Raw genomic sequence first — 25,781 nt, 5'->3', positions numbered from 1 at the left:
CTGCCTTCCCCCCACCCAACACTCTTCCTCTGATGCCGGCCCTTGGGTCTTCCAAAAGCTGCACGTCTCCAGAACTGGCCTGGGAAGACACATACGGGTCTGGAGGGCAGGGGGGGCGCTGCCCCCTCGTCTTTTCTGCAGGCCGGGCCTGTGTTCTCAGGGCCTGGGAAATGGCCACCTCCTCTCCCGCTCTGGGGCCAGTGGCCTGTCCTCGGGGTCGCTGCTATTTCTGCCAAAGAGGAGAGGTAATTATAGCTCAGCCTCTGCCAGCTGGCCGAGCTCTGCCACCTGGCAGAGGGGCCTGGGGCGGGGACACAGGCCGGCCACAGATTGGCCCCACAGGCAGGCAGGCCGCAGCTCCAGACCAGGGCAGCAGGAGGCCGGGCAGTCGCGGCCCCGTTCACCTGAGCAGCCCAGCACCCGCCTCTCCAGGGCGCAGGAGGGGCACCGCCAGCGAGACCAGGCCAGGATTATGCGGCACGGTGCCCACTGGGGGACGCCACAGCGCCCAGCTGGCACCACCCCTCACAGGCCCAGGAGGGAGCCAGGTGAGAGCCACTCAGGGGCACAGGGGATGCTCGCTCCGCATCAGGGCATGAGGCAGCCGGAGCGGAGAGATTCCCCAGAATGGATGCGGGCGGAGACCCTGCTGCAGGCGGGCGCGCGGCAGTGGACTGAGGCCGGGCGGCGCGCACTGTGGCCCTGGACGGGGGCTGGGGGGCCGCCCATCCCACCCACCCGGGCCGTGCGCTCTCAGCGCTCATTCGAGTACAGTCCCAGGCAAACCAGGCAGTGGGTGACGTCAGAAGCCCCGGCACCTCTGAACCTCGTGTTTGGTGTGTACAGGGTGGGTGGCCGGCGCACTCAGCCGTGTCCCAGGCCACTGGTGCTCTGAGCCCCTCCCCCGCGGCCAGGCCTGACATGAGGGCCCCACCGGCCCTTCACCCGCGCTCCTGCCTGAGGCCATGTGCAGGCGAAGCTGGACTGTGGGTCCCTCCACGCGCCACCCCGCGAGGACCCAAGCCTTCCGAGGCCCGGGAGCCAGGGTTCTCGGGCTCTGGGCATTTCGCACGGGCCGCGGCACAGGCGGCAGGGTCGGGCACCGACGCCAGCAAGCCTTCCCCAGAGGCCCTCAGGGGCCCTGCTGTGGGCCGAGCCCAGAGGGAACAGATGCGTTACTGGGGTCACTTGAGCCCAGGCCATGGCTTTTGGGCATCCCCAGAGACACGGCTCTTTTCTGAGCTGACTCTATCAGAGGGAATCCATATCCTGGCCCACCGTGCGCGTGGGGCTCAGGACGCACCATTTATTTGGCACTTGCTGTGTGCAGGTACCCCGGGAGGCCTAGCTCTCCATCTTGACAGCACTCTGGACGGTGGGCAGAAGCTGGGGGTGGGAACGTGGGTTGATGTGGCCGGTGTCCGAGTGGGGGTCCACCTGCCCTGTCACCTGGGGCTCCCGAGGCCGAGGCTGGCTGTCCCCACGCACCCAGCAGGCACACAGCCATCACCCGGTCCTGCTGCCACCCCATGTCCTGAATGTGCCCTAGAGAGGTGTGGGCCTCGCATCTCAGTGTGGAAGGGGCCTCGGGACCACCGGGCCAGTTCCCACTCTCTGGATCCCCGCGCCGGGCAGGGCCAGCGGGCGCCGGGCAGGCCTAGTGAGCAAGGCCAGCCCCACGGGGCCTCCCCGGGAGTCCTCCCCTGGCTTAATTCAGAAATGGTGTGATCTGGGAAGCTGCCAGGCTGGGAGCTTTGGGCTGGGAGCAGCCGCTAGCCAGCCAGCCCTCACTCTGTTCCCCGCCCTCCCGAGGGAAGGCCAGCATGGGGGTGGCCACAGCCTCCCGTCTCGTTTTCCCGCTGAGGAAACGCGCAGCTCGTGGCCTCAGGCCCCTTAATTCAGCCAAGCTGCTCTGGGCAGGGGGTCAAACTGCCACCAGGACGCCTCAGGGTAGGACAGCCCAGAGGACCGCTGAGGCCACTGCCCCGTGGCTGGAATGGAAACTTCTCGGCTGGCCTGTGAGCGGCTCCGGTTCCCACTGTGCTGGAGGCTCTGATCGCCAGAGGATTATAGGCCGTCAGGTGGGCGAGCTCACGCAGGGCTGCGACAGCTGCAGGAGCCCAGGTGGGCCGAGCAGTGTGCGCGCGCGCGTGTGTGTGTGTGTGAGCCTGTGTGTATAAACGTGTGTGTGGGATGTGCATATGTGTACGAGTGTGTGTGTTTGCATGTGATGTGTGTACATGTGGGTTGTGTGTGTGAGATGTGTGTATGGTGTGTGCGTATGAGTGTGTGTGTCTGTGTAGGTATGTGTGTATGTGTGTGGTGTGTGTTGTGTGCATGTGTGATGTGTGTGTGCATATGTGTGGTGTGTGTGTGTGTGTCTGTGTGTGGTGTGTGTATGTGCATGTGGTGTGTGAGTTGGTGCGCATGAGCTCAGCCTCCCCGGCGAGGTCCTGGCGTGGTCCTCTGCCTGCGCCAGCCCCGGAGGCGGTGTCCCCCGCGACAGGACAGCGGGAGGGGCCCGGCCGTGGCGCTGCTGCCCCGAGCCCGGGGCTCCTGAGGGCTGTGCGACTCGGCAAGCTTGTCTGTCCCCTGCGCCCTGAGGTCCCCACGGGCGGACAGGCGCAGGGAGGGTTCGAGGGGCGATGGAGCAGGTGCGGGTGCTGAGCCGGTGCCAGGCGTGGGGTCAGAGCCAAGGAGGGGCCCTCCCTGTGCAGGGCCGGCACCGCGCCGGGGGTCTCAGAGGTCCCTCAATGAGGACAGAGGTGTGCCAGCAGGCCGCGGGGGAGGGAGCGGGGGACAGACCCAGGGCCGCGACAGCCTGGCCCACAGGAGGCGGAAGGCCAGTGAGCGGTGTCACAAGCGGTGGGGCAGGTGTGGGCAGCGGGACAGGCGGCCGGGACCCAGGACTCAGCATTGCTCGAGGCAGTGAACCAAGTGGAGCCGGCCCGGCCCAGCCAGCAGCCCTTGGAGGCCGGGGGAGCAGGCGGGGTGGGGGGACGGGGTGCAGAGCTGGGCTGGAGGGACCCCTGTGGATGTTGTCACTGTCTCCCAAAGGCGCATCAGGTAGGGTGGGAGGGAGGGTGCTCGCCCAAACCGCGCAGACTGTCAGGGTGGGGGTCTTGTGGGCGTGTCGTCCTGGCCAGACCCCCTTCTCCTGGAACGCGGGCGGAAGCCTGGGGACCCCGCTCGGCACCCTCCAGGGCCCGCAGGGCTGGAGCAGGAGCTCTGGGGGAGGCCCAGGGCAGGTCCCCACCCCGGGAAGGACAGGCTCCCCTCCTCTCCAGGCGGTGTTCTGGGAAGCCCCACCCTCAGGGGGCGTGCCCTCCCCAGGCAGGGGACGGGGCAGAGCGGGGGTGACACTCCGCAGGCCCAGGCCCAGAGCTATTTTCCACCCTTTATCACCCATCTGTCACGAGGCAGCCTGAGAGCCAGGGCACTCGTATTACACGCTGTCCCTGCCAGAGCCCAAGGCCTCCCGCTCCCACATGGGGCCCTGTCCTCGCCATCCAGCCCGGGGTGGAGGGGCCCCTGCTGGCGCTGGAGGAGGCCTGGGGGGCAGGCGAGAGGTGGTACCCGGAGCGGCTTTACCTGCTGAGCCAACCAGAGCCACACGCTACTCCTCCGTTTTCCTGGTGGGGAAACTGAGGCCTGGGGCCGTCCCTCCGCTTGACCAAGGCTCCTGAGACAAAAGGGCAGAACCCAGGGCTCAGGCCAGTCCTGGGGGTCTGCAGAGGCCCCGCTTCCTCTGGGGAGGGGGGTGGCAGGGATAACACTTTAACGGGAAGCTGGAGCCTGAGCCAGGCTGCCGGGCGGGGTGAGGACGCTGGGCTCGGGGGACCACCTGGGAGCAGAGAAAGGCCCAGGCAAAGGCACAGGCCGGAGAGGGCCCAGGGCTCCTGAGAGGCGCGGGAGAGGCGACATCCCACAGGAGGCTCTCACCGTGTACGCAGGCTCCGTGCCAGGTGGTCACACCCTCTCCCTGAGTGATGACCACGGCTGATGGCCGCGAGCACAGGCGGGTCCCCAGGTCGCCTCTGGGCCCTGACGTGAGCTGCCTCACTCAGCCCCACCGGAGCCACGGGGGAAGCTGCTACTGCTGTTTTCATTTTCAGCCGAGCAAACTGAGGCACCGGGCGGTTAAGAGACTTGCCAAGGTCACACAAGGTCACGGGAGGCACAGGACGGAGCCGAGTGAGGCTGCCTGCGCTGGAAGCACAGAGCTGCCAGGGACACACACCACGCTGCACGCGCACACACGCATGTACACACACGTGCACACCCAGTTGCAGGTACACACATGCACACAGGCACATTCACACACACACTCGCACATGTGTGAACACAGCACGCACACAAGCGTGCACACATGTACATCTATGGACACCCACACGTGCACACTCACACACAAGTGCTCACACAGCTGTGCACACACTCACACATTGTCCCACCGCCCCCGGCCTGGGGGGAGGGCCTTGGGCACAGCAGGGGCTCGACAGCTGGGCCCGCTGGCAGTGACACTGTCACAGACACACACCCCGCCCTCCTCCCCCCCGGGGCTGAAGCTGGGCCCCCAGGCCACCCTTTGTGAGACCCGGTCCTTCAGATAAGGCCTCCCTCCCCGCCCCTCCTCCCCAGGCTGGCCGGCTCCCCCCTGACCCTATTTGCAATAAAAAGCTTGATGCTGACAGAGGAGAAGATTGCTCCTTTTTTAAATAACTGAATGGCTGGCCTGTTATCTCCCAGGCGGAGAAAGCCCTCCCCCAAACCGGCCCCCCTTGCAGCTCCCCTTTGGGGAGGCCCTGAAGGAGCTCGTCTGAAGGTGCCCCTCACTCAGCTCCATCTCAGCCCCTGGGGGCAGGGTCCTTGGAGGGTGGATGGAAGGCAGAACACTCCTCATAAAGTGCAAACATTTGACCGCACAGGAAGGGAGCAGTAACGGCTGCCAAGGACCCAGACCAGAGGCCCCTGGCAGAGCGTGGGGCTGGGGATAGGAGGGGAGATGGCTCCTGTGCCACCCCGCCCCGTCTCATCATCCAGGGGGAGGGGGGCAGAGAGGACCTGGCAACAGCCCCTGGTGTCCACGTTGCCCCACATGTACAAGGGGGTGAGGGGGGCCCATCACCCCACAGGGTCCTCAAAGGACTGAGGCTAAATGCCTGCCGGGCTTCACCTGCACAGGCCCGGTGGGAGCAGGATAGGGGGAGGTCTCAAAAGTCAAGGACCGTTCAAAGGATGTGAAAGAAAATTCACACCAGAAGGGCTGCAATTAGTGAGGAGAGATGGGAAACGCTGCAATCAGAGGCTCACTGACGAGACAGGGCAGGTACCACCTTACACCTAGTACATGAGCAATCCAAAATCCGGGGGGAGGGAGAGACAGAGAGAGTCTGGGCAGGACTGAGGGGCGGGCCCACCAGCTCCAGCCCCCACGAACCCCTGGAGAAGCCTTTCCTAGCCCCCATGAAGCCCTGACAAAGCCCAGCCCTGGACCCCATCATTCACGCCTGGAGCGTCCCCGAGAAGGAGGCAGCAGTGATGTTTATTGCAGTCTTATCTATGGCCTCAGAAAATTGCAAGTGACCTAAAGAAACTGCAAGTGACAATAATAAAATGCAAACCTCCCAAACATCCCCAATAACAGAGGAGGGTGGCTGTAAATGATGGAATCAGCCCTGTGGAATATTACGCAGCCATTAAAGCTGATAATTAGGAAGATTGGCAGCAGGGGAAGCTGCTGACGATCTCGGTTTTGAGCAGGCAGGATTCCTCTGCACCCGGAGCACCTCAAAGGAAAGCAGTGCCTGCCTGTGGGCCAGGCTGATGGGAAGAGGGAAGCCAGCCCAGCTTCCTGGGAAGAACCTCTCCTCCTTTTATTTTATTCCTATGAGGAGTGTTCCGTGTGCAATAAATAATGTCTTTGCTTATCTTAGGACCATGTTCCAGTAAATGAAGACGGCAGCACACGCCCTGAGCCCCGACTCCCTGCCAGAGACGCGGCATCAGACCAGAAAGAATGAGGACGCGGCTCCAGGCTCACCCACGCTCAGGGCGGGGAGGGTGCGGCAGGGCCCTGGGTGGGCGCTGGTCCGGCGGGGGGGCCTCAGCTGGAGGCAGGGAGGCGGAGAAGCAGAGGGAAATGTGGTCCCTGCCCCTTCCCCGAGCTGGCCTCAGCCCCAGGATCCCCGGGAGGGAAATCGCTGGGTTGGGGGGCTGGAGGGGGGCTGGCAGAGAGGGTTAGAGGTCCCCAGGCTGGGGCACAGGATGACCACGAGTGCACAGCATCTGACCAGGGCTGAAGGTGGGGGTAGAGCATACAAGGGGCCTGGAGGATGGGTCAGAGCAGAGTCCCAGGGGCTGGGAAGGGCCGGCAGAGGCAGAGGAGGTGGGGGCCATGGAGGGCTCGGGAGCAGGGCAGCAGCAAGTCTGGTGCTTCTCCTGGCGGCACAGGGAGGAGGGTGTCGGAGTGGGGGAGGGTGGAGACAGCAGGACAGCGAGGTGACAGGACGCAGCCAGGTCAGGCCTGGGTCCAGGACAAGGGAGAGTCGGCAGCAGCAGGAGAGGGAAGGAGTGTAAGGGGGTCTCCCCAAGGAGCAGGTGGGGCCCCGACTTCAGGCCCTGAGTCCTGAGCTAGGATCTGAGCTCGCTGCTGGCCAGGGCAGGCCACAAACATAGGTGTCCCAGCCGAGGGAACGGGACAGCCATGAGCTGGGCCAAACCCCGGGACCGGGTGGGTCTCCCGCCCCAGCAGGACCGCCTCAGCCCGGAAGGCCGGCAGCGGGCTCACGCAGCCGGTGGCCCCCCAGCAGGGAGCCATCTCACAAACGCCCCGGATCACAGGGTGCCCGCGCAGAACAGCCTGCTGTCACCATTTGATAGATGGGAACACTGAGGTCGGAGAGGGCTGCTGACTCCTGGCTCCACCTTCCAAACACACAGTGGGTGGGAGGGCGGCCCCTGGGCGGGCTGTGTCCAGGCTCTGCCCCCCGCCCCGGGCCAGTGGCCTCCTGCTCAGACCCCTCCCCTCGTCCACAGGTAAGTGAGCGAGGCCCAGTGGGTGGCGAGAGCTGCCCCACGCGGGCTCCGGGTGGCGCTGCTGGGGCAACGACAGGGCGCTGAGCTCAGGCAGGGCCTCCCCTGGACAGAGGAGGCCACCAGGCAGAGCCCCCGGGGCGCAGGGAGGTTCCGTGTGTACAGCTCACACGCGAAGGCAGTCAGTCCTCGGGGGATGCCAGCCGCGACCGCGTCACCGTTACTGACACGGAGAAGTGGTGCCGGACCCCGTCGGGATGGGTGGGGGCAGAGCCTGGGCGGGAGACACAGGCCTGCGTGATCACGGACCGCACCCGTCCCCGCTAACACGGCCATCCAGTCATGACCAGTCCCAGTGGCTTTGTCCCAGCCCTCACCACTTGGCAGCAGGCCTAGGGGGTCAGACGGCCAGGCTGGGGCCGGGGCAGGTCCGCAGAGGGTCTCCACGCCCCTGTCTGGTCCCTGCTGCATAAACCCAGAGGAGACGGCAGGGACGCCGCAGGGGCTGCCTGTCTCCAGCCTCGGGGGGCCGGGCGGGAGGGGCTCACTCCTGCCTGCCTCCCTCTGCTTCCCACCCCCCAGGAGGGCGACAGGAAGGGCCCCCCCTCTATCCTGAGACGAAGCCCGCAGGAGCGCCGCAGCCATGGGGCCGAGCCACGGAGGACCACGAGGCGCGTGCGGTTCCGCGAGCCCCTGGAGGTGGCCGTCCACTGTAAGAGGCGAGCGGGCCAGGCGGGGTGCGGGGACATCACCCAGCATCTCACAGAGGGCTGTCCGCAGGGACCACAGTCACTGCCCTGTGCTCACAGGTGTAACCCCAATAAAACCCAGGCCCCTGGGCTCGGTCTGAACAGAGTGATGGTCAAGGAAACAGCAACCGGCAGGAAAAATATAACCAGAGCTGCCCAAGTCATTAGTGTCTTCCTGAAGGAAGGCCAGTGGGTAGGCGTTCCCAGAGCCCACCCGCTCTTCCTTCCAACGCTCTGAAGTTTCCCACCGCCCCTCAGCCTTCACTGCCCACCTCCCAAATTCTCCCCACCCCCTGCCCTCTCCACCCCAGTCTACCTCACTCCTTCTCCAGCCCTTCCCGTGGGACACTGCCCTTGTATCAGCTAGCTATGCCTCGTATCAAATCACCACAAACATAGCAGCTTCAAGCAACCCACGCTGATTATCTCAGTGGTCCCGTGGGTCAGGGTTCTGGGCGCAGCAAAGCTGGTCCTCTGCTCAGGGTGGCACAAGGCAGGCATCAGGGTGTCAGCCAAGGCTGGGCCTCACCTGAGGCTCGGGACCCTACTCCAAACTCACAGGGTTATTTGCAGAATTCGTGTCCTTGCAGCTGTACCTTCAAGGCCGGCAGCAGAGTCTCTCTCTGACCTCCAGACCCTCTTTTATAAAGAGCTCGCCTGATTAGGTCAGGCCCACCCAAGACAATCTCCCTTTGATTGACTCGGTCCACCGTGGGGACTTCCATCACAGCTGCAGAACCCCTGCCCCTTTGCCATGTTCTGTTGGTAGAAGCAAGTCACAAGCCCCCCACACTAAGCAGAGGGGACCACACAAAGGTGAGGACCTGGGGGGATCGTGGGAGCATCTTTGATTCTGCTTCCACAGACCCCCCCCAAGGGAGGTGCTCCCTGAGTCCCGCCGAGTTGCGGATAAAACTCACTCCCCCGACATGTGTCAGTGTCTCCCTTGAAAGCCCATCGTAAACGTCGGGTCCAGGCCTCCCACAGGGGTCCTCACCCGCCCCGCCCTCCCCAGTCCGGCCCCCAACCCCCAGAGCTTCCCAGCAGCCCCAGAAGCAGACACTCTCAGGCGGGGAGTCAGGGCCCAGACGGTCCGGGGCTGGTCTGGGGTCCCCCAGTGAGCAAGCGGAACGGACAGGAGGCGGGGGGGTCCTGCCTGCCTCTCCAAAGTGCCAGCCCCTGCTGCCCCCCCAGGACCCCTGCAGTCTCCTCCTCCTGGGCTGCTGCAGGGGCCCCACACCCCACGCCCCCGCAGGGCCCCCGGAAGGCTCTGAGAGCAGCGCCAGCACCTGGAAGCCAGAATCTGAATCAGTGAGGCTGCGGCAGAGCCCTGGGTGGCTCCGGGCAGCCTGACCGGCCAGGGGGCATGGACAGCCGGCCGGGTCAGGACCTGCGGGGGCCCGAGTCTCCATCTGTGAAGAGGGGTAGCTCTAGCTGACCCAGCCCGTCTCGGGGTCCTTAGGGTGGGCGGGTGAGATGAGGGGCCCCGGGGGCTCCTGGCTGGCAGAGGCAGCGTGCCCTCCGAGCGGGGTGCCCCCCCGCTCCGCCCGAACCCACTCTCACTCTCCTCCCCAGACATCGCCTGCAGGAGGGAGCCCTCCGCCACGGCCAGGGGTAAGTTCTGAGCCCTCGGCCCTCATCCCTCAAAGCCCCAGCCCACACGCTTGCCCAGCACAGCCCCAGCTCCAGGCCACCACCAGACCCCCCACTGCTCCAGCCGGGCTCCCCACCCCGGCAGGGCCATGGGGTCCCTGACAGTCACGGGTCGGCGGCAGCACCCCTCGGGTACCTTCTGCCCCCCTCACTCCTTCCCCAGGGAGGGTGCGAGGGCAGGGCCTACGGGAGGCCCTGTTGCAAGGAGATCGCAGGCCCAGATAGGGCCGGGGAGACCCTCGCCGCAGGGGCCCACCCGACGGGCAGCACCGAGGTGCCAGCCTCCGGGTGAGCCGTGCCCGCCCACCGCAGCTTCCCCACCAGCCCTGCAGGGAGGCGGGCGCCCAAGGGTCCTCACTGGGGCCGGGGCTCAGGCCCGCGGGCCGGGCTCACCAGTCCCCCCTCGGCCCCAGCGCCCGGCCGGCGCAGGCCCCGCGACGGCGCCCTGATCCTGCGGCTGACGGCGTGCGTCCTGCTGCTGCTGGCGCTGGGGCTGTGCTGCAGCCGGGCCGAGCCCGTGGCGCTGGCCCTGGAGGAGCTCCGGGCCCGGCTCCTGGTCCTCCTCCTGCGCCTGCGGCTCGCGGCCCTGGCCTGCTGGCGCCACCTCCTGCAGCTCTGACGGCCGACACTCACCTCCCCTGGGCCCGGGGGGCAACACTGCAGAGGGAGAGCCCCAGGTCGGGCTGGGGGCTTCCAGACAGCCCTGAGCCCTGGACTCAGCGGGGATGCTGCAGGCAGGGTGACTGGGAAAGGGGGGCCCACGGCTTGAGATCAGACGTGGGGTGCTGCGGCCTCGGATGCAGCAGGCGGCCCCCCAGCTCCAAGCAGGCAGCCCCTCCTATTTCACATGTTGGGGTGCCCTGTGAGGCTTTAGGAGAACAAGAATTCCACCACTGAAACTCAGGGTCCCACAGGTTCCAGCCCCCAGGCTACCCCTTGGGCCCCTCCCTCACCCCGGTGGGAACTCTTGGTGACCTTGGGCCTGGCCCGGATGTGGCCGTGTGTAGCCCCTTGAGGACGGGGACACCCTCCCTATGTCTGTGGGAGTCCTAGGAGGAGGTAAAACTGGACTTTTGCTGCTTGGGGCCTGCAGCCCAGACCCCGAAACCCCTCTGGGAGAGGCTCGGGCTGCGGGGCGGGGGGTACTCCCTCCTGCAGTCACGTGCAGGGCAGCGCCCCGGAGCCCCCAGCTTGTCTGACGCCTGCACTGGGCCCAAGGCCTGGGGATCCCCTCTTGCCCCGGCTCCTCCCTAGCCGTCGGCCTGGGGGTGTGGCCGGCGCAGAGAGGACATCGGGGGGCCGAGAGGACCCCACCACCCTCAGGACACAGCCGTCTGCGCCCGGGTCCCAGCTGGCGCCGCGCGGCCTGGGAGTCCCGTGACTTTGTAGACGCCGAGCCTTCGTCCCCGTTGCCAGGCCAAGGAGGCCACGTGATGACGGACCCCAGGGTCCCCTCAGACGCTGCATGGAGCGGGGCCCTGAACAAAGCAGGGAGGCCCAGGGTCAGACACCGGGAGGCACCGCTAGGGGAGAAGCTGCACCCCCATAGCCTTCAGACGAGCGTCTACGCAGCCGCCGGTGCTGTGCTGTCCCTCCCACGGGCCTTCTCTAAGCATCTGTTCCACGGCTTACGTGGGGAGACACGGATTCTCTATTAAAACACACTGCACCTCTTTCAGTCTGGGGACTTTTACCCAAAGGAGGGAAATGGGGACCGATTTGCGGTGGGAGTCACTCCAGCGGCTGAGGCAGAGGTGGGCAAGCCGTCCCCTCTGGCCTCAGGGGCCGGGGCGGCAGCCTCCGGGGTCCCTTCGGGCTTCAGGACTCGGGGAGCCCCGAGTGGGGAGCCCAGCCAAGAGGGGCCCACCTCCAGGAGCAGTGTCCTAGTGGGGTCCACGGCGGGGCTCCGGGCCCTGGCCCTCGGGGACCCTCCAGCATCACACACCCCACACACACCAGCCCACCCCCCCCCCAGCCTCGTCTCACCCTGCCCCCTGAAGAAGACAAGCAGGTTAAGCCCAGCGCCAGAGCCCTGGGGCAGGTACTGGGGGGCGGGGGGAGCCGCCCAGAGGGGCTGGGCTGTGGCGCTCCCCTCCTCGCGGCCCCGCTGCGCTCAGCTAAGGGCTGTTCGCTGTTGCAAAGACATGTTCAGCCCTGGAGGGTCCGAGAGACCGTGACCCCCACTGTCTTCGGAAAAATGTTGCTCAAGGTGCACCCGACAACCCCAAGAATTCCAAAATTTGAAATCCATCCTCACACCCGTGAAGTCTCGACGGGAAGCAGTGAGAATGGAACCCATAAGAAAATGTGCGGATGTGAGGGTACAGCCGCTGTGGGGGAGGGGGACCAACTCCCAGTTGCTAGGAAGTTCCGGGAACTCCAGGAGCAAACACGGAGTGCAGTGCTTGAAGTCTTCAATCGAAAGCAGATACAACAATGGAAACAAGGCAAACTGGAGATGGAGAAAAGACGGGCAAAGAGATGATTCCTCCTTGCCCACTTTAGAGGCTCAGGTATTTTTGTTTCTATTTTGACTTGAGAAATAGATGGATACAGTTAAGTTTAAGAATCTTTACTTTCAGTTAAGCCAGAAGTAGAAGTAAAACAGGATGTCCATTATCAAACAGCAGCGGGGAGAAGCAAGGCATCATGGAAGCGATCGGGTGCACCCACCTCAGGAGCCTCAGAGGCACGGCCACCCCTCCTGTCCGGCCCCGGGGGGTCCGTCCCCCGCCCACTGCAAGGGCGCGCGGCTCCTGTCCCAGTACCCCTCCCCGGGGCCAGCTGTGCCTTTCCCAGAAGCCCCCGGGGTGGGGATGTCTGGGGTGCCGGTGCAGCCAGCCAGTGTGTCAGCGGCAGTCCCGCTCTGCAGGTGGCCCTGTAAGCGCACGCAGGTCTCTGCTCGCCTGACCAAGGGGCTGCTCAGATCAGCTCCAGGCCATCCACAGGCGTCAAATCCGCAGCAGACCCTCGGGCTCCGGAAGCCCACATCCTGGCCCTGCTCCTCCCTCCAGGGCCCAGACGGCTGCTACCTGATGGGGGACAAGGCAGAGCCACCCCACCTTCTGCTGGAGACCAGGAGCTCTCCGGGGCCGGACAGGGTCCCCACGGCCAGTGGACTAGGGTGGGCGCATCCCCTTGGGGGCCTCAGGTTCTGTCAAAACACCTCCCCAAGGACCCTGCTGCTCTTCCCAAAACTCTCAGCCAGGCCCGGGGCCAGAGCATCTGAGATGCCAGGAACCTCAGTCACCCTGGTCCCAAGCCCCCACTCCCGAAAGGTGCCAGCTGAGCAGCGTCATGACAAGTGACCTGCAGCCTCGCTTCCCGGGCCCGGGCTGCCCGCCACACCTGGCACCTTGACCCAGGCCCAGATCCGTGGCCTCTGGACGCCCTGTTCCCCCGCTTTTTGGGAGACTGAACCATCCACCGGTGGTGAGAGCCATGGACATGGGGAGCTGGGGGCTCACCTTCCCCTGGAGGGTGGGGGGCAAACTAGCACGCAGGCCAGACCAGGAAACTATTTACTAAGCTCAGGGGAGGGGCGGGGCGTGCTTACACCTCGGGCACCCCAATCCCGGACAGGACACGGAGGACAGGGTGCGGAAGCCGGGGAGCCCCGAGAGGAGGGGCGTCCACAGCCAAGCAGCCCCTGGTGGCTTGTCGCAGAGCTCCAGGGTCCCAGCTCCCCTCCCAGCTCCACCACCTGCTGCCGAGGGGGCAGGACCATGCCCTCGGGGCCTCCTGAGTTGGGAAGGCAGCCCCCTCCCCTGGGGTGCAAGGGGCCCTGGGAGCAGCCGGGGACGGGGTTGCAGACAGCTGCCCGCTCTGGTCTCCACCCACACCTGCACGCTCCCACACACCTGTGCATGGGCACGCTCACCTGCACACTCACACCCACATTCACACACGCTCACACCTCGCCATGCAGGCCCATGTGCACACTCACACACATGCACACACTCTGACCACATATGCACCCACATCACACACACACGCACACCCTCACGTGCCTCACATGCACACAGACACCCGCAGTGGCACCTGGCCCCCGCTCCCCTGCGAAATGGCACCTCCACATCTGGAGTCCCTGTCTCCGCCCACCAACCACAGGCCCAGCCCGCACGGGGGCCCCCGGGGCCTCCCCGGGCAAGTCTCCAGGACGCCCGCGAAGCCACCACCTGACCCCAGGTCCAGCCCCCCGTGCCTGTGCTTCTAGCGCTGAGACTAGTCTGGCCCCAGGGGCTCTGGAGCCACAGCAGAGGGGACTCAGCCCTGGGTGGGGACCACCCGGGGCCAGAGGGCAGCTCCGTCCCACACTCGGCTCTTTCTCGCAGGTGGTGGGATTCTTGTCCACACGCGGCTCAGGAGCAAGTGACAAGTGTGACCATCGCGGGCCGGTGGGGTCACGCTGGGGACTCGGGCTGCTGCCACAGAACCTTGCAGGAAATCACGCAGATGGCATCCAGCCGAGGCCCGGGGAGCAGGGGGACCACAGCCAGCCCGCTGGCCGGAGGGCGTCCCTCCAGGCTGACACGGGGACAGGCCCGTTGCCCCCGCGTGGCACCTGGGGGAGGCCCTCCCACCCCCGTCGGCTGCCATGCCGCTCAGGCTGGGAACGGGGCGCCTGGTGAGGGGGTCGCTCAGTACACGCAGTGCCGAGGGGAGGCATGCAAGTCGCGGGGGGCCGGGCACAGCCCCGGCCGCGGCCCCAGGGCAGGCCATGTGCCCTGGACGGGGCGTCCGGGGCCAGGTCTAGATGACGGCGCTCTTCTCGCCCTGGAAGGTGGCATGGGGGGCCGGCCTGGCCAGCAGCAGCTCCTTCTCGTGGACCAGTTTGTCCAGCAGGTCCTCCTGGCGGTAGTTGTGGTAGACTTTCAGGAAGGCCAGGATGGTGATGGCCAGCCAGGCCAGCCACGAGGCCCAGAGGCCGAACTGTGGGGGCAGAGGGCGGGGTGAGGGGGCCAGCCAGACCCAGTGGCCACCACCCGCCCCCCAGGAAAAGGACGGACCCGCTGGGGAAGGAACGAGGTGCTGCGGGGACAGGACAGGACGGGGACGTCACCCCCGGCATCTGGCGGCCCTCCCGGCCCCCAAGCTGTGCAAACGCTTTGGGAACTCTGCCCACCCTCACGCCCAGACAGGGCCCGGGAGGAGCTGGGGCCGCTCGGCTCCAAGGGAGCTCGTTTCATCCGTAATGGAGCCTCTTCCAATCGCCGGAACAAATTGACCTTTATCTGCTGTTTCCAAACAGTTGAAGGGGAAACAGTTTAATCAGAACCAGCCTCGAGCTGCAATTAAACTGACTCAATTGAGGGTGTTTGTCATCAGACTTAGCCTGTACCTTCCTTGATCTGATCGGCATAAATTCCATAAACTCAGGCTGGAGCATTTCCCACTAAATTTGCGTGAAGGTGTCTCCGGCAGGCTCCGCTCGTTTCAGCGGGACCCACACGACATCCAGCACCCACTACAGGGCTCCTCGCCATAGAAAGAGTCCTCAGACCAGCCACTGGCCAATGCGGGTCCAGAGGTGGACCTGAAGGCTGGTGAGCCCTGCCCTGTGTTGAAAGGATCCACCCCCTGCCCCGGGGGGCCCCGTCATCCCTGCCATCAAGGTCATCGTCAGGGTCAGATGCAGATTTTGAGGGACAGGCCCTCTCTGACCACATGTCCCGACATGCCTGTGTTCCAGCAGACAGGGTCCCCGGAGTTGCCCTGTGGTCTCCTGGAGGGCAGGGGACGAAGCTGATACAAGGGCAGGGCTGGAGGAGAAGGGTCTCCCCAACAGTGGCTGGGGGGCTCCTCCAAATGCAGGGGCGGATCCCCTCCTGGGACACCCTTCCTCAGACACTGCCTCGGCATCCCTCTCTGGGGACTCACTGTGAGCCCTCAGGCTTCTATCTGAGGGCCCACTTGGTGCCAGGACCAGAATCCAGACTCCCGGCCCCGGCACTGCAGACCCAGGATGACGCCCGGCTTCCTTCCCAGCACCACCGGGCACAGAGCCACGCCCTCACTCCCCAGGCCTCCCCGCCTCTGCAGTTAGCTCACGCTGTTCCCTCCTCCTCGGACGCCCCACAACCCCCCCCTCCGCACCCCCTGCAGGCATCCTCTCAGTCTCCAAGATCCAGCCGTCCGCTGGGAAGCCTTCCCGACTGCTCCCCCAGCACAGGGCTCACTCAGCTCCATCTCCTCTGCCTGGCACCGTCCTTAGCTACGAGTGTGCTTCCTGCCCCGGGTGGGGTGAGGGGATGGGTTCGCTGTGCACTCAGTGAATGTTCAGCAGTGAACGGCCCCCTGCCCAGCAATGCACGCCTGCCGTCCGCCTGGGCAGCGCCACCCACCTGGGCGATCGCCCCCTGCCCAGCAATGCACGCCTGCCGTCCGCCTGGGCAGCGCCACCCACCTGGGCGACCGCGAGCTGATCATAGAAGGCAGAGTTGTCCGCGTTCAGTTCCAAGTCGACGTCCTGGAGCTCCTCGCAGCTACAACGGCAAGACGCAGGGTGGATGGGGACCGCTGGGGGACCAAGCACGGGGGGCAGCAGGGCATCACCCCCAAACGGCGAGCGGCTGTCCCCAAGGTGGGGCAGACAGGCGGGGTGGGGCCCCACGGGTGGGGCAGGGAACCTGCAGACCCGGCCCCCATGTGGCGCTGGACAGTGGGGGCCACCAGCGCTGCCCGTCACTCTCCTGGAGACCCCAGCCTCGGCCCCCACAGCTCCACAGCACTGCAGAGCCAGGGGCCGCAGAAGCAGGGCTGCTGGGCTGCTGCTTCTGGCCCCTCGGTCCCCGGACTGAGCTGCACAGTAGCGGCTGGAGGGCCACGGGCATCCACGGGGGCAGCCCCGGCCAGCTGACCCACTCACCCTTCACCTCCTGGGGCTGGCAGCACAGGCCAATGTAACCAGCGGGAACTAGCAGGGCAGACTACAAAGTGCTAGTGACCCCCACAAGCTCCTCGTCTGTAGACAGGCTGGGCCAGGCCAGCCTCAGAAGCCTGGGGTGAATGCGGCCTGGGCTCAGGGGCCCGTACCATCCCGAGGTGTCAGCACACGTTAACGGGAGCGAGGTGCCTGGCAGAGGGAGGCCCAGAGGCCCCGGCGCGCGCTGCAAGGGGCTGGAGGGCTGGAAGTGGAGTTTGTGAGGGTAAAGAAAGTCTTTCTAGAGAAGCCCAAGGCCACACCCAGGGGCCTGCCCATGCTCCGAGGGCTCTGGGTGGGCGGGGGGGGGGGGGGTGAGGAAGCAGGTGACCGGGGGCCCATCGGGCAGGGCGCAGCTCAGCATGGGCAAGACCCCAGCCCACAGAGGGGCTGCCCTGGTGTGGACCCCAAAAGAGCCACCCACCCAGGGTGCTTGAACTTCCCTCTGTTGCGTGCCCCAAGCTGCTGCAGAGGCACCCCGGGGACCCCCGAGGTGAAGGTGCAGGAATGGCAGGTAGATGCCCCCTGCCCCGCCCACTTCGGATCTTCTGTCCATTCTATACTTTAAGGTTCCAGATCTGATTTTTCTTAAAGAAAGAATCTGGAGTCTCTGGAAGAGGTAACCCAAGGGTCCCTGCCTTTCCAGGGGAATGGCCTGGGGCACTGGACGATGCCCCTTAGGGCTGGGCAGCGGGCAGCCCTTTGCCAGGGGTCAGGCAGTCACCATGCTCCACCTTGGGCCGCCCCCAAGCCAGAGATGGCCCCTGCCTCAGGGCCCAGAGCCTCCGTCCCAGCCCCGAAGGCCTCCATCCCCGACGCCCTCCGACCAGAAACTTCCACTCCCGTCCCTCACCGTCCCCACCCCCTCCACCCTCATATTCCACACCCTCCTTATTACCACACCTGGGCCCAGGCCTCTGCCCCCAACGGCAGCACAGGGCTGGCTCTCCGGGGCCTTCCGGGACCTGGAGCCCACCCTGTGGGGCCCCGTCACCCAACCACGTGCCAGCAATGACGGGGAAGCCAGAACCTCCGACCTCCTGGGCCTCTATCCCCCCCATACCCCGATCCACCCCCGGGGTTTGTGGGGCCCCTGCTCTTGCGTGAAGCCGCTGTGGGGTCCCTGAACTGGGAAGGGGGTACGGGCCCCAGGGCAGGGGCGGCCAGGTGTGCACAGGCGGGGGAACGGGTGGGATGAGCAAAGCTGCGGGCTCAGGGCGGGGTTCGTGCAGGAAGACGTCATCCCAGGAGCGGCGGGCGGGGCCCAGGGCGCACCTGTGGGGCACGGTGCCCTTCTCCGTGACAGCGTCACACCACATGGTGAAGCCCACGCTCACGATGGTGCTGGCGATGAAGACCAGGAAGACCACGAAGGCGCTGACCAGCAGGTTCAGGAAGGCGTAGAGGAAGGAGCTGCAGCGAGGGCGGGAGGGGGTCACTGTGCCACCCCCGGTCTCCACAGCACCGCTGCAGGGCCAGGTGGCAGCGGGAAGGCAGCCCCCCGCCCTCGGGGTCCCAGCTGGGGTCTGGGCCCCAGATGACGGGGTAGGGCCAAGTGGGGTCACCAGAGGTCGCTTCCCCTCCGGCAGCGTTCCTCACCCCACAGGCCCACGCGCCGGCCAGAGCTGCCCAGCCCGTCCCCCCAAAGCCCGGGAGTGGGGACCATCTTATAGCGGAGTCACGGCCACCATTCAAACCCAAAGCCGCCTGGTTCCGAAGCGTCAGAACCAGCACCCATGCTGAAAAGGCCAGACAGCCTTTCAAGGTGGATCACCCTCGCGGGCACCCACCAAGCCCATTTACCCACACAGTCATCAATGCGGCTGGCCTGCACCTGCATAGGGGTCTGTGACCCTGCTCTGATTTCTCCACTGAAACCTGAAAGGCCATGGGGTGACCAGAGCGGGCACCTGGGGGACCCAGGAGGCAGGGCCGAGAGGGCAGAGCTCGCTCAGGGCCAGGCTGCACTGCCCCACGGGGCCAGGGCCTCTCCAGGGTCCATGGGAGCACGGCCCCCACTGGGGTGCTTTCAGAGGGCGGCGATGTTTGCCCTCTGATGACACGGCGGGTGGGGGGAGGGACGTGTGGGAACCCCCACCCACCAGACTCTCCTGCCGGCCTGGAAGCATCCACCGTCCCACCATCTCCAAACCACCCCCTGGAGATTCAGAGTCCTGCAGGAGAGCAGGCAGCTGAGCTGATGCCGCAGGGGGCAGGGGGCACAGGGCTGGCCCGTGGCAGGGGTGGCGTGGGCAGAGGAAACGCCCTCACGTGGGGCCACAGCCTAGACCTACATCTAACCTGCTGCAGGTTTGATGTGAACATCAGTGCTTGCAGTACATTGAATCTGGGGGAAATGATTGATCAAATCTGGCTTCACGGGGAACATTCACTAAACAAGGTGTCAGCTGGGGTTTCAGCCAAGAAAACATCAAAGTTATTGTCACCGGACATGGTGACTATCAGCCGAGGCCAAGCAGCGATGGATGCACGGCTCCTGCGTCTGTTGTTTCTTTCGTTTATCCACCCGCCGGACGTTTCTGGGCCTCCACCCCCGCTGTGCTGGGCCCCAAGGACAACGCAGCACGGATGCCGCAGCCCCGGCCCAGGAGCTGCCTCAGAAAAACGGGCAGACGGTAAACCGAGGTCACCAGTGCCCAACTCACAGCACGAATGACCAGGCTGCTTTGTCACAGCCGGGACCGTCCGCATCTCCAGGGAAAGATCCCGCAGCGCTGCTGTCGACAGGCCCCATCCAGGGCCGCCCTGCTGAGTACCAAGGCTGGGAGGGCTCGAGCCACCCCGACAAGAGTGTCAGAGGAGGGGCGAGGATGCTCCTGAGACCCCAACAATCACAGCTGCAAGGGCAGGGACAGCGGGCCTGGCCCCATGTTTGCACTCACGCTCCCGCATACACGTGGGGCCTCCACACCCAGGATCCAGGCCAAGGGGACGAAGGTGAGAGCCGTGCGCAGGAAGCTCCACGCCCGCCACGGCCCCCCATCCCCAGTTCTCCAAAGACTGGTCCGGGCAGCGCAAGCTCACCTGCACGCACCGGGCGTCCACGGTCCTTGCCCAGCTCAGGGTCAAGGCTGTGTGTTCACTGTGCTTGAGTCTCAAGCTGCCCGCCCTGCTGTGTCTCGCCCTCTGAGGGTGGCACCGAAATCCCTGCCCGGACGGGACCATCGTGGGCTGCTGCTCTTCAGGTCACGGCCCCTCCACCCTCCACTGCGGGGGCCGACCGGAGCGGGCCACCCTCTCCCTGGCTCCTGGCTGCATCCAGCCAGTGGGGTCCCAGGGGGGACGTGACAGTGGGGGTGGGGGGGTGTTCATCCCCAGGTCCCTCCTGGGGGCAGCCCCAGGCTGGCGGTGTCCCTCCACCAAAGGTTGTCCCTCTTGGCGGCCTCATCCACGTAACCCTGCCCAGCCCCTCGGCCGGGGGTGGTGACAGGGTCCACACCTGGCCCACAACTTAGTCCTCAGGTTCTCCTCACTTGGGCGGTCATCAGTCTCCACCTGGGACCCTGATGGACGCAATTCTGAACTGCAAAATCCATCTGGCCCTGAGAGCTCAAATTAGGGGTCAGGGGCCTATAGTTATGAAGAGAGGTACGTTATAGCCCATCCCCCTCCGAAGCTGTCACCAAGCAGAGGTGATGTCAAGCCCGGTCTGCCCTTTGCCAGCTGTGTGACCTTCACTCTGCAAGGCACTCTGGGGGCCTCGATTTCTGCTCTGTAACATCGGGTTATGGTGGGAACCGAGGGAGCTTATGTGGGTGAAGGGCACGTAGCTGCGGGGCCACTCATGAGCTCGCATTCCCCCAGGACAGACCTCAGCCCATCATCCAGGCCGGGTTGGGCTCACTGCCCTCTGACCCCCAAGCCAGGGGCACACCTGGAGCCCTCAGGCTGGGGCCTGTGTTGCCACAGGAGATGGGGTGCAGGAAGCAGGGATGGAGAAGCTGCTGAGTCACCCTTGGGAACCAGATTTGGAGACGGGCTCACGGCCAGCTGTGCCCCCTGTGGGGCAGCATGGGGCTGGGTGGGGCTCGGGGGTTGGGGAAGGCCCAGCCCACTGGAGCCCCCCTTCCCAGGAGCTGGTTTTCCGAGGAAAGCAGAGGTTACCCAGAGCCTACGCCCCTGGCATCTCCATCTTGGATGGACACTTGGCTCCAGCCAAGGAGAACACGGTGGTCCCAGGGAGGCCAGGGACGAGCTTCCACAGGCAGAGCAAAGGAGAAGGCCGCTCTTGGCACAGAAGTCCAGCTCACTGGGACGGCGGTTCCCTAGGTGCCCTCCACCTGCTGACAGGCCTCTGCCGTCCCCCCAGGAACCCTGTCCCCAGCGGGGCTCCTGGGAGGAGGGATGGCCAGGGTGCGGAGGGCAGGCCAGCGGGCCAACCAGCCGGCGGCAAATCCTGTTCCTTTTCGTTAGGGAGGGGCCACAACCCCCCCATTCTGTACCGAATTCTAGAGGCCCAGGAGGGCTCTTCACCCCCTGTGTGGACGGAAGTGCCCTCATGGAACCCCTGGCACAGTGGGCCTGAGACACAGCCGACCCGTCGGAAAGCTGCCCCTTCCCACCTCTGAGGGCGATCTACAGCACAGTCTCTGAGAGCCAGAAACCACCGACACTCCAGCCGCATCCCTATTAAATGGGCACAGATTTGGGGTCTCCACCCCACGAGACCCCACGGGAAGGGCCCGTGCTGGGGTCCTGCCAGCCAGCGGCCTCCTCTTACCCTCCCCATCGGTTTCTGGTCATTTCCTTGGTATCTGCTCTGGCTTTACAGATTTTTGAAGAATCGGGTGCGTGAGAGCCTCACTTGGCCCCGGCCCCCCCAGAGTTCACAACACGACTCCCACCCCCTCCTCCCAAGGACGGGCCGGGGCAGCGGTCAGGAACGGGAGCCCAGCACTCACAGGGTTAACTTCATCTTTCTCCCGCTACCTCTCAGGGTGCCCTGCCTGGAAGTGCCGTCTCCATGGTGACAGCTATCCTGGGAAGCCCTGGGAGCGATTTGCAGGCTGAGGGACACGTGTGGGCAGGCAGATGGGTTGTTTTAACCCAGCGCTCCCCAGCCGTCAATCACAAGCCACTGCCACCTGGACCGGCAAAGCTGCCCGGCCCCCAGGCCCAGGACTCACCCTCAGCTCAGCCAGGGGCCTGAAACAGCAATGCCCCAGGAGCCACAGGTGCCGCTGACCACTCACTCCTTCCCCCAGCCAGCAAGCAGGATGACACCCCCTGTACAAAAAGCTGCCCCGACCCCTTACCCGTCACACCCCTGGGCACAAGCCATCGGGGTCCCCAATCTGCACAGAGACACACACTGCACGAGGAGGGAGCTGGCACCACGGACACCGCGTCTGACCACTAGCTCGAGACGCAGCCGTGAGCCCCTCACACAGATCAAAGTGTAGGGTTCCACCCTGGGTCTCGGTCTGAAGTTGGACTCTTAGGAGAATTAGGGTGCACACTAAACCCTAAGCAGGCAGGGCCCTCTAAAAACCCAAGTCTAAGGAGGGCAGTGGTGTCCTTCATGGGCCGGATGTCCAGTGGCCATCAACACCCCTGAGAGCCACGGTCCATCACACTGCTCTCTCCACCTGCCCTTCCCGGCCTCCTGGCTGTCCCGAGTCCCTCTACCCACCCAGCACCTGCTCGTCTGGTCTATGCAGCTTGACCAACAACCGTGCCGGAATTGGCTGCCCTCAGGTGACCGTCCTGCCCGTGGCTGGATGAGGCAGACCCAGTCTTCCCACAGGTCCAGACCTGGCTGACACAGCGAGCCCAGAGCGCTGACCCCTGGGTCAGATTGTGAATCTGCAAAGGCATCAGGACCCGTGAGTGGCTGTGAAGCGGCAAATCTCAGGGGGCAGGAATCTTTCTGTCATTCACTCAACAATCACTAATTTGGTGACTCCTGGGCACCATGCCCCATGCTCAGCCCTGAGCACACAGAGGTGAACAAGGTACGTGTGCGCTTTGGGTTCAGCCAGCCCAGGGTCCCCTCAGGTGCATAGCCATGGCCTGGACATCCACAAGAGCTTTGACCTGCGCCTACAACCCGAACCAAGAAGAAAGGATGACACTTGTGACAGATGTCATCACAGCTGACCAACTGCCAACTGGCTTGTGTGGTGGACAGGGTGCGAGCGGGCAGTGGCACACCACGTGGCCTTGGGCCGGAATTCCTGATGGCTGAGAAGGACATTCTGCAACAGATGTCCCTGGAGAAGAGAAGCCTGGCCCAGCCTTGGCTGCCATGGTCGAGGCCATTGGTGGTAGGACAGATGAGCCCCTAGGACTGATGCAAAGGGACAGAGGACCCTAAATGTTCCTCCAACCAGGCCACCTCCATGGGAGCACAGGCTCCCTCTGTCCTCAGGGGATGGGCACAGTGAAAGAGCACAGGGAGGCATGTACACTCCCAAGCCTCAGTTTTCTGTCTTTAAAATGGGGATGGGGATGGTTTCACAGAGCTGATGGACACCTTCTATGAGATGACAAAGGACAGAAGCTGTCCCTAGGTTCCTAGGTTTGCTGCCTAACTTGTGCGAAACAGGCAGTCCTGCGTGACCAGGTTTCCTTACTTGCAGGCCCTGGGTTCCCATTGCTCTGCTCCCAGCCTCTGGTGGTGCTTCTGAAACCTCCCACCACTCAGAGCCATGGGGGACTGGGCCCCACCTAGAGAGCTGCTTGCGTGTCCTCGCCAGGTACACCCTGAATGCCTTGAGGTCACCTGTCTTGTAGGGACAAGCTGGAACCATGGGCGTGAGCTGATGGCCAAGCCGTGGCCCCCACCTGGCCTGTGCCCACTGCCCTCAGCTTCCCAGACTGAAGGGACCTCGACCTACCCCGCCTGCTGACCGCCCTGTCAGCAGACCCTGACCTCAGACCCTGTCTCGTAATCAGAGATGCTTCTCCAGCCCCAGCCTGCACTGGAGACTCTGACTGGGTACCACGTGAGCTTGGCACCGCAGGTGCAGATGGTGTCTCAAAGCCTCCTCGGGGCACCAGCCATCGTGCGGGTGGAGGGAAGGAGGAGCAGAGCAGGCGCCCCCCTGGGACTGGCCTGGGCTCACCCTGGGAAGAGCCCCCACCCCGCACACAGTACCTGGAGGACACCCTGGGCTGACACATGGCTTCTGCAAACCCCAAATGCAGAACTTTAGTGCACTGAGTTGAATTGCGTCCCCTGACAACGTATGCCCACATCTGCACCCCCAGTACCTGTGAATGTGACCTTATTTGGAAATAGGGTCTTTGTGGGTGTCATTAAGCTAAAGATCTCAGGATGAGGTCATCCTGGATTTAGGGTGGGCCCTAAATCCAATGACTAGTATCCTTATAAGAAGAAGGAAAGAGAGAGAGAAGAGGCCATGTGGAGAGGGAGACAGAGATTGGAGTGATAAAGGCCTAAGCCAAGGGACATCAGGGGTTGCAGCGGCCGCCAGGAGCTAGGAAGAGGCCTGGAAATATTAACCCCCCAGAAGAAACCAATCTTGACAACACCTTAATTTTGGGCTTCTGGCCTCCAGAAGTGTAAGAGAATAAATTGTCTTAAGCCCCAGTTTGTGGTGCTTTGTTACAGCAGCCCCTGGAGACTCATACACATGGGTTACTGGGATTTCACCCCTCTCCCCCCAGCCTCAGCTGTCCCTTTCCTCGTCAACCTGCAGCCCCCCTTCCTCTCTCCAGCCCCTCTCTCCATGCCAAAGCCAAGCTGAGAGCTCTCAGGAGTCCCTGCCCACTCACAACCTCAAGGCCCCACCTCCCCGAAAGAAGTGAAAAGCCACTAAAAACTGCCAACAGATGATGGATGGGGGTGAGGGTGGGGGCAGAGTTTGGGAGAAGGCGTGGACTTCCCACGTAGATGTGAGGGCAGGCAACAGGCAGGAGTGGCCTCCCGGGACCTCTGCAGGAGACCTGGCCGCTCCAGGGCGCAGGGATCCACAGCCTGGGCGTGGGTGGGGCGGGCCACACAGGGTCCCACAGGGGTAGAGGCCCAGGGAGTGTTACCGGCTGAGAACCCCAGCCCAGGGACCCACATCCCGCTCTCTCACAAAATAGAGCCAGGACAGGAGAAGGTGAAGAGGAGACTGGAGGCCAGGGGAAGGGAGGCTAGCGGGACCTCACAGACCTGCCGCTCCCTCTCCCGCATCCCCCAGCCAAGGTGTGTGCGGTAGCGGTGGGCCTCGAGGGCCTTCCCTCCGGCTTTCCTTCCCAGGAGGATGGGAACGAGGGGAGGATCCCCTGTTAGCCTGGTCTGCCCCCTGCCTGCCTGCCTGGTCCCTCCCAGTCCACCCGGAGCTGGGAGCAGGCCCAAACCCGGCTGGGAGCTGTCCGCGGTGCTGACGGGTGTGGGCCCCGCTGGGCCAGAGAGGGAGGCCCAAATCGGCTCCGAGATGACGATGCAACATTTGCACCCCGGGCTGTGCATGGTGATGCGCACTTGGAGAGGGAAGCACTGGCCTGGTACGGAGAACGCCACGGTCCCTCGGTTCTGCGTGCAGACAAAGGGCAGTTTCCCTGGAAGTGGTGAGGGCCGATGGTTGATATTTTCGGGCCTCTGAGACCATGGGGAGATGCAGGGACTCACGCTCCTTCTTGTCAGGGGAGAGCCTGGGGCGCTGCGGGCACGGGAGGGGGGCCGTGCCAGGGGTAAGGGCTGCGTCTCTTGGTGCAGGGCAGCTGCGAGGCCCCCACTTACCCCTCGTGTCCCTTGCAGAGGAAGAAGAGCGTGCGCCAGGCGTGCGCCGCGGCGAGCAACAGCGAGAGGAGGCTGGCCAGCAGGGCGAAGCGGCAGGCGGCCGGCGGGCCCCACTCCTGCACGGTGAAGCGCTCGCGCTCCTGCACCGTCAGGTTGGCGCTCAGCCACATGCCCTCGGTGAAGAGCAGGCAGCGGCCGCGGAAGTCGTGGCCATTCTCGGACAGCGGCACCACCACCACGAAGCTGAACAGGAAGGCCAGGAAGTAGCAGGCGCACTGCGCGAAGAGGAAATTGTTGAGCGCCATGGCGGGGCCAGGCGGGCCGAGGGAGCGGCCGGAGGAGGCCGCGGGGCTGGCTGGCGGCGCGGGACGAGGGGCGCAGGCCGGCAGGTGAGGCCGCGGGAGTCTCCCGGCGCCGCGCGCACCCAGGCCGGATCCGCGCGGGAGGCTGCGCAGTGGCGGCGCCGCCGTGGTCCTGCGCGCCCCGCCCGGGACGCGTGCGCAGCGGCCGAGCGCGGACCGCGCCTGCGGTCAGCACCACGGACAGCTCCCGGCGGGCTCGCGGCGCGGAAAGGGGGCGAAGGGGACAGTGGGTGGGTGTGGGCCACGCTGGAGAATGGGTGTACCGATGCAGAAGCGGAATGGAAACCAGGAGTGGGAATGGGAAGATTGCTATGTCGGCTTACCGAGACCCGACTCTGGTACCAGGA

At 64.9% G+C, this 25,781-nt stretch overlaps 2 protein-coding genes across 6 annotated transcripts; one reads left to right on the top strand and one right to left on the bottom strand.

Annotated features, from left to right (window-relative positions):
* Window positions 1–332: 332 nt before the first annotated feature.
* On the top strand, window positions 333–11,112 carry LOC309626655 (nutritionally-regulated adipose and cardiac-enriched protein homolog). Of its 5 annotated transcripts, none has more exons than XM_082387640.1 (5): window positions 333–548; window positions 5,934–6,060; window positions 7,615–7,744; window positions 9,357–9,395; window positions 9,848–11,112. In XM_082387640.1, exons 2-5 carry the CDS (start codon window positions 5,950–5,952, stop codon window positions 10,051–10,053), a joined length of 486 nt encoding a protein of 161 aa, XP_082243766.1. In that variant the 5' UTR covers window positions 333–548; window positions 5,934–5,949; the 3' UTR covers window positions 10,054–11,112. The 5 variants fall into 5 exon arrangements, with proteins under 5 accessions (XP_082243766.1, XP_082243768.1, XP_082243767.1 ...); XM_082387642.1 differs by lacking the exon at window positions 333–548 and adding an exon at window positions 1,756–2,124; XM_082387641.1 differs by lacking the exon at window positions 333–548 and adding an exon at window positions 1,757–2,081.
* An 878-nt stretch (window positions 11,113–11,990) lies between these two features.
* On the bottom strand, window positions 11,991–25,504 carry TMEM179 (transmembrane protein 179). The gene is made up of 4 exons (XM_082387632.1): window positions 25,073–25,504; window positions 17,632–17,769; window positions 15,841–15,919; window positions 11,991–14,366 (listed from the first exon to the last, which is right to left on the bottom strand). Exons 1-4 carry the CDS (start codon window positions 25,375–25,377, stop codon window positions 14,187–14,189), a joined length of 702 nt encoding a protein of 233 aa, XP_082243758.1. The 5' UTR covers window positions 25,378–25,504; the 3' UTR covers window positions 11,991–14,186.
* Window positions 25,505–25,781: the final 277 nt, after the last annotated feature.

Source organism: Balaenoptera borealis (genome assembly GCF_965194805.1).
Source record: "Balaenoptera borealis genome assembly, chromosome: 3".
Taxonomy (NCBI): domain Eukaryota; kingdom Metazoa; phylum Chordata; class Mammalia; order Artiodactyla; family Balaenopteridae; genus Balaenoptera; species Balaenoptera borealis.
Note: the sequence above shows the minus strand (reverse complement) of the source record. Positions and strands in the feature narration are given on the sequence as shown.

Excerpts from the sequence above, each read along its gene's own strand:
- TMEM179 (XM_082387632.1), bottom strand. The coding sequence starts at position 25,377 with ATGGCGCTCAACAATTTCCTCTTCGCGCAGTGCGCCTGCTACTTCCTG. Across the intron at positions 15,920-17,631 it reads AAGGGCACCGTGCCCCACAG|CTGCGAGGAGCTCCAGGACG; the intron begins GTGCGCCCTGGG and ends TTGCCGTTGTAG. Across the intron at positions 14,367-15,840 it reads ATCAGCTCGCGGTCGCCCAG|TTCGGCCTCTGGGCCTCGTG; the intron begins GTGGGTGGCGCT and ends CTGCCCCCACAG.
- LOC309626655 (XM_082387639.1), top strand. The coding sequence starts at position 6,880 with ATGGGAACACTGAGGTCGGAGAGGGCTGCTGACTCCTGGCTCCACCTT. Across the intron at positions 7,745-9,356 it reads CCTGGAGGTGGCCGTCCACT|ACATCGCCTGCAGGAGGGAG; the intron begins GTAAGAGGCGAG and ends TCTCCTCCCCAG. Across the intron at positions 9,396-9,847 it reads GCCCTCCGCCACGGCCAGGG|CGCCCGGCCGGCGCAGGCCC; the intron begins GTAAGTTCTGAG and ends CCTCGGCCCCAG.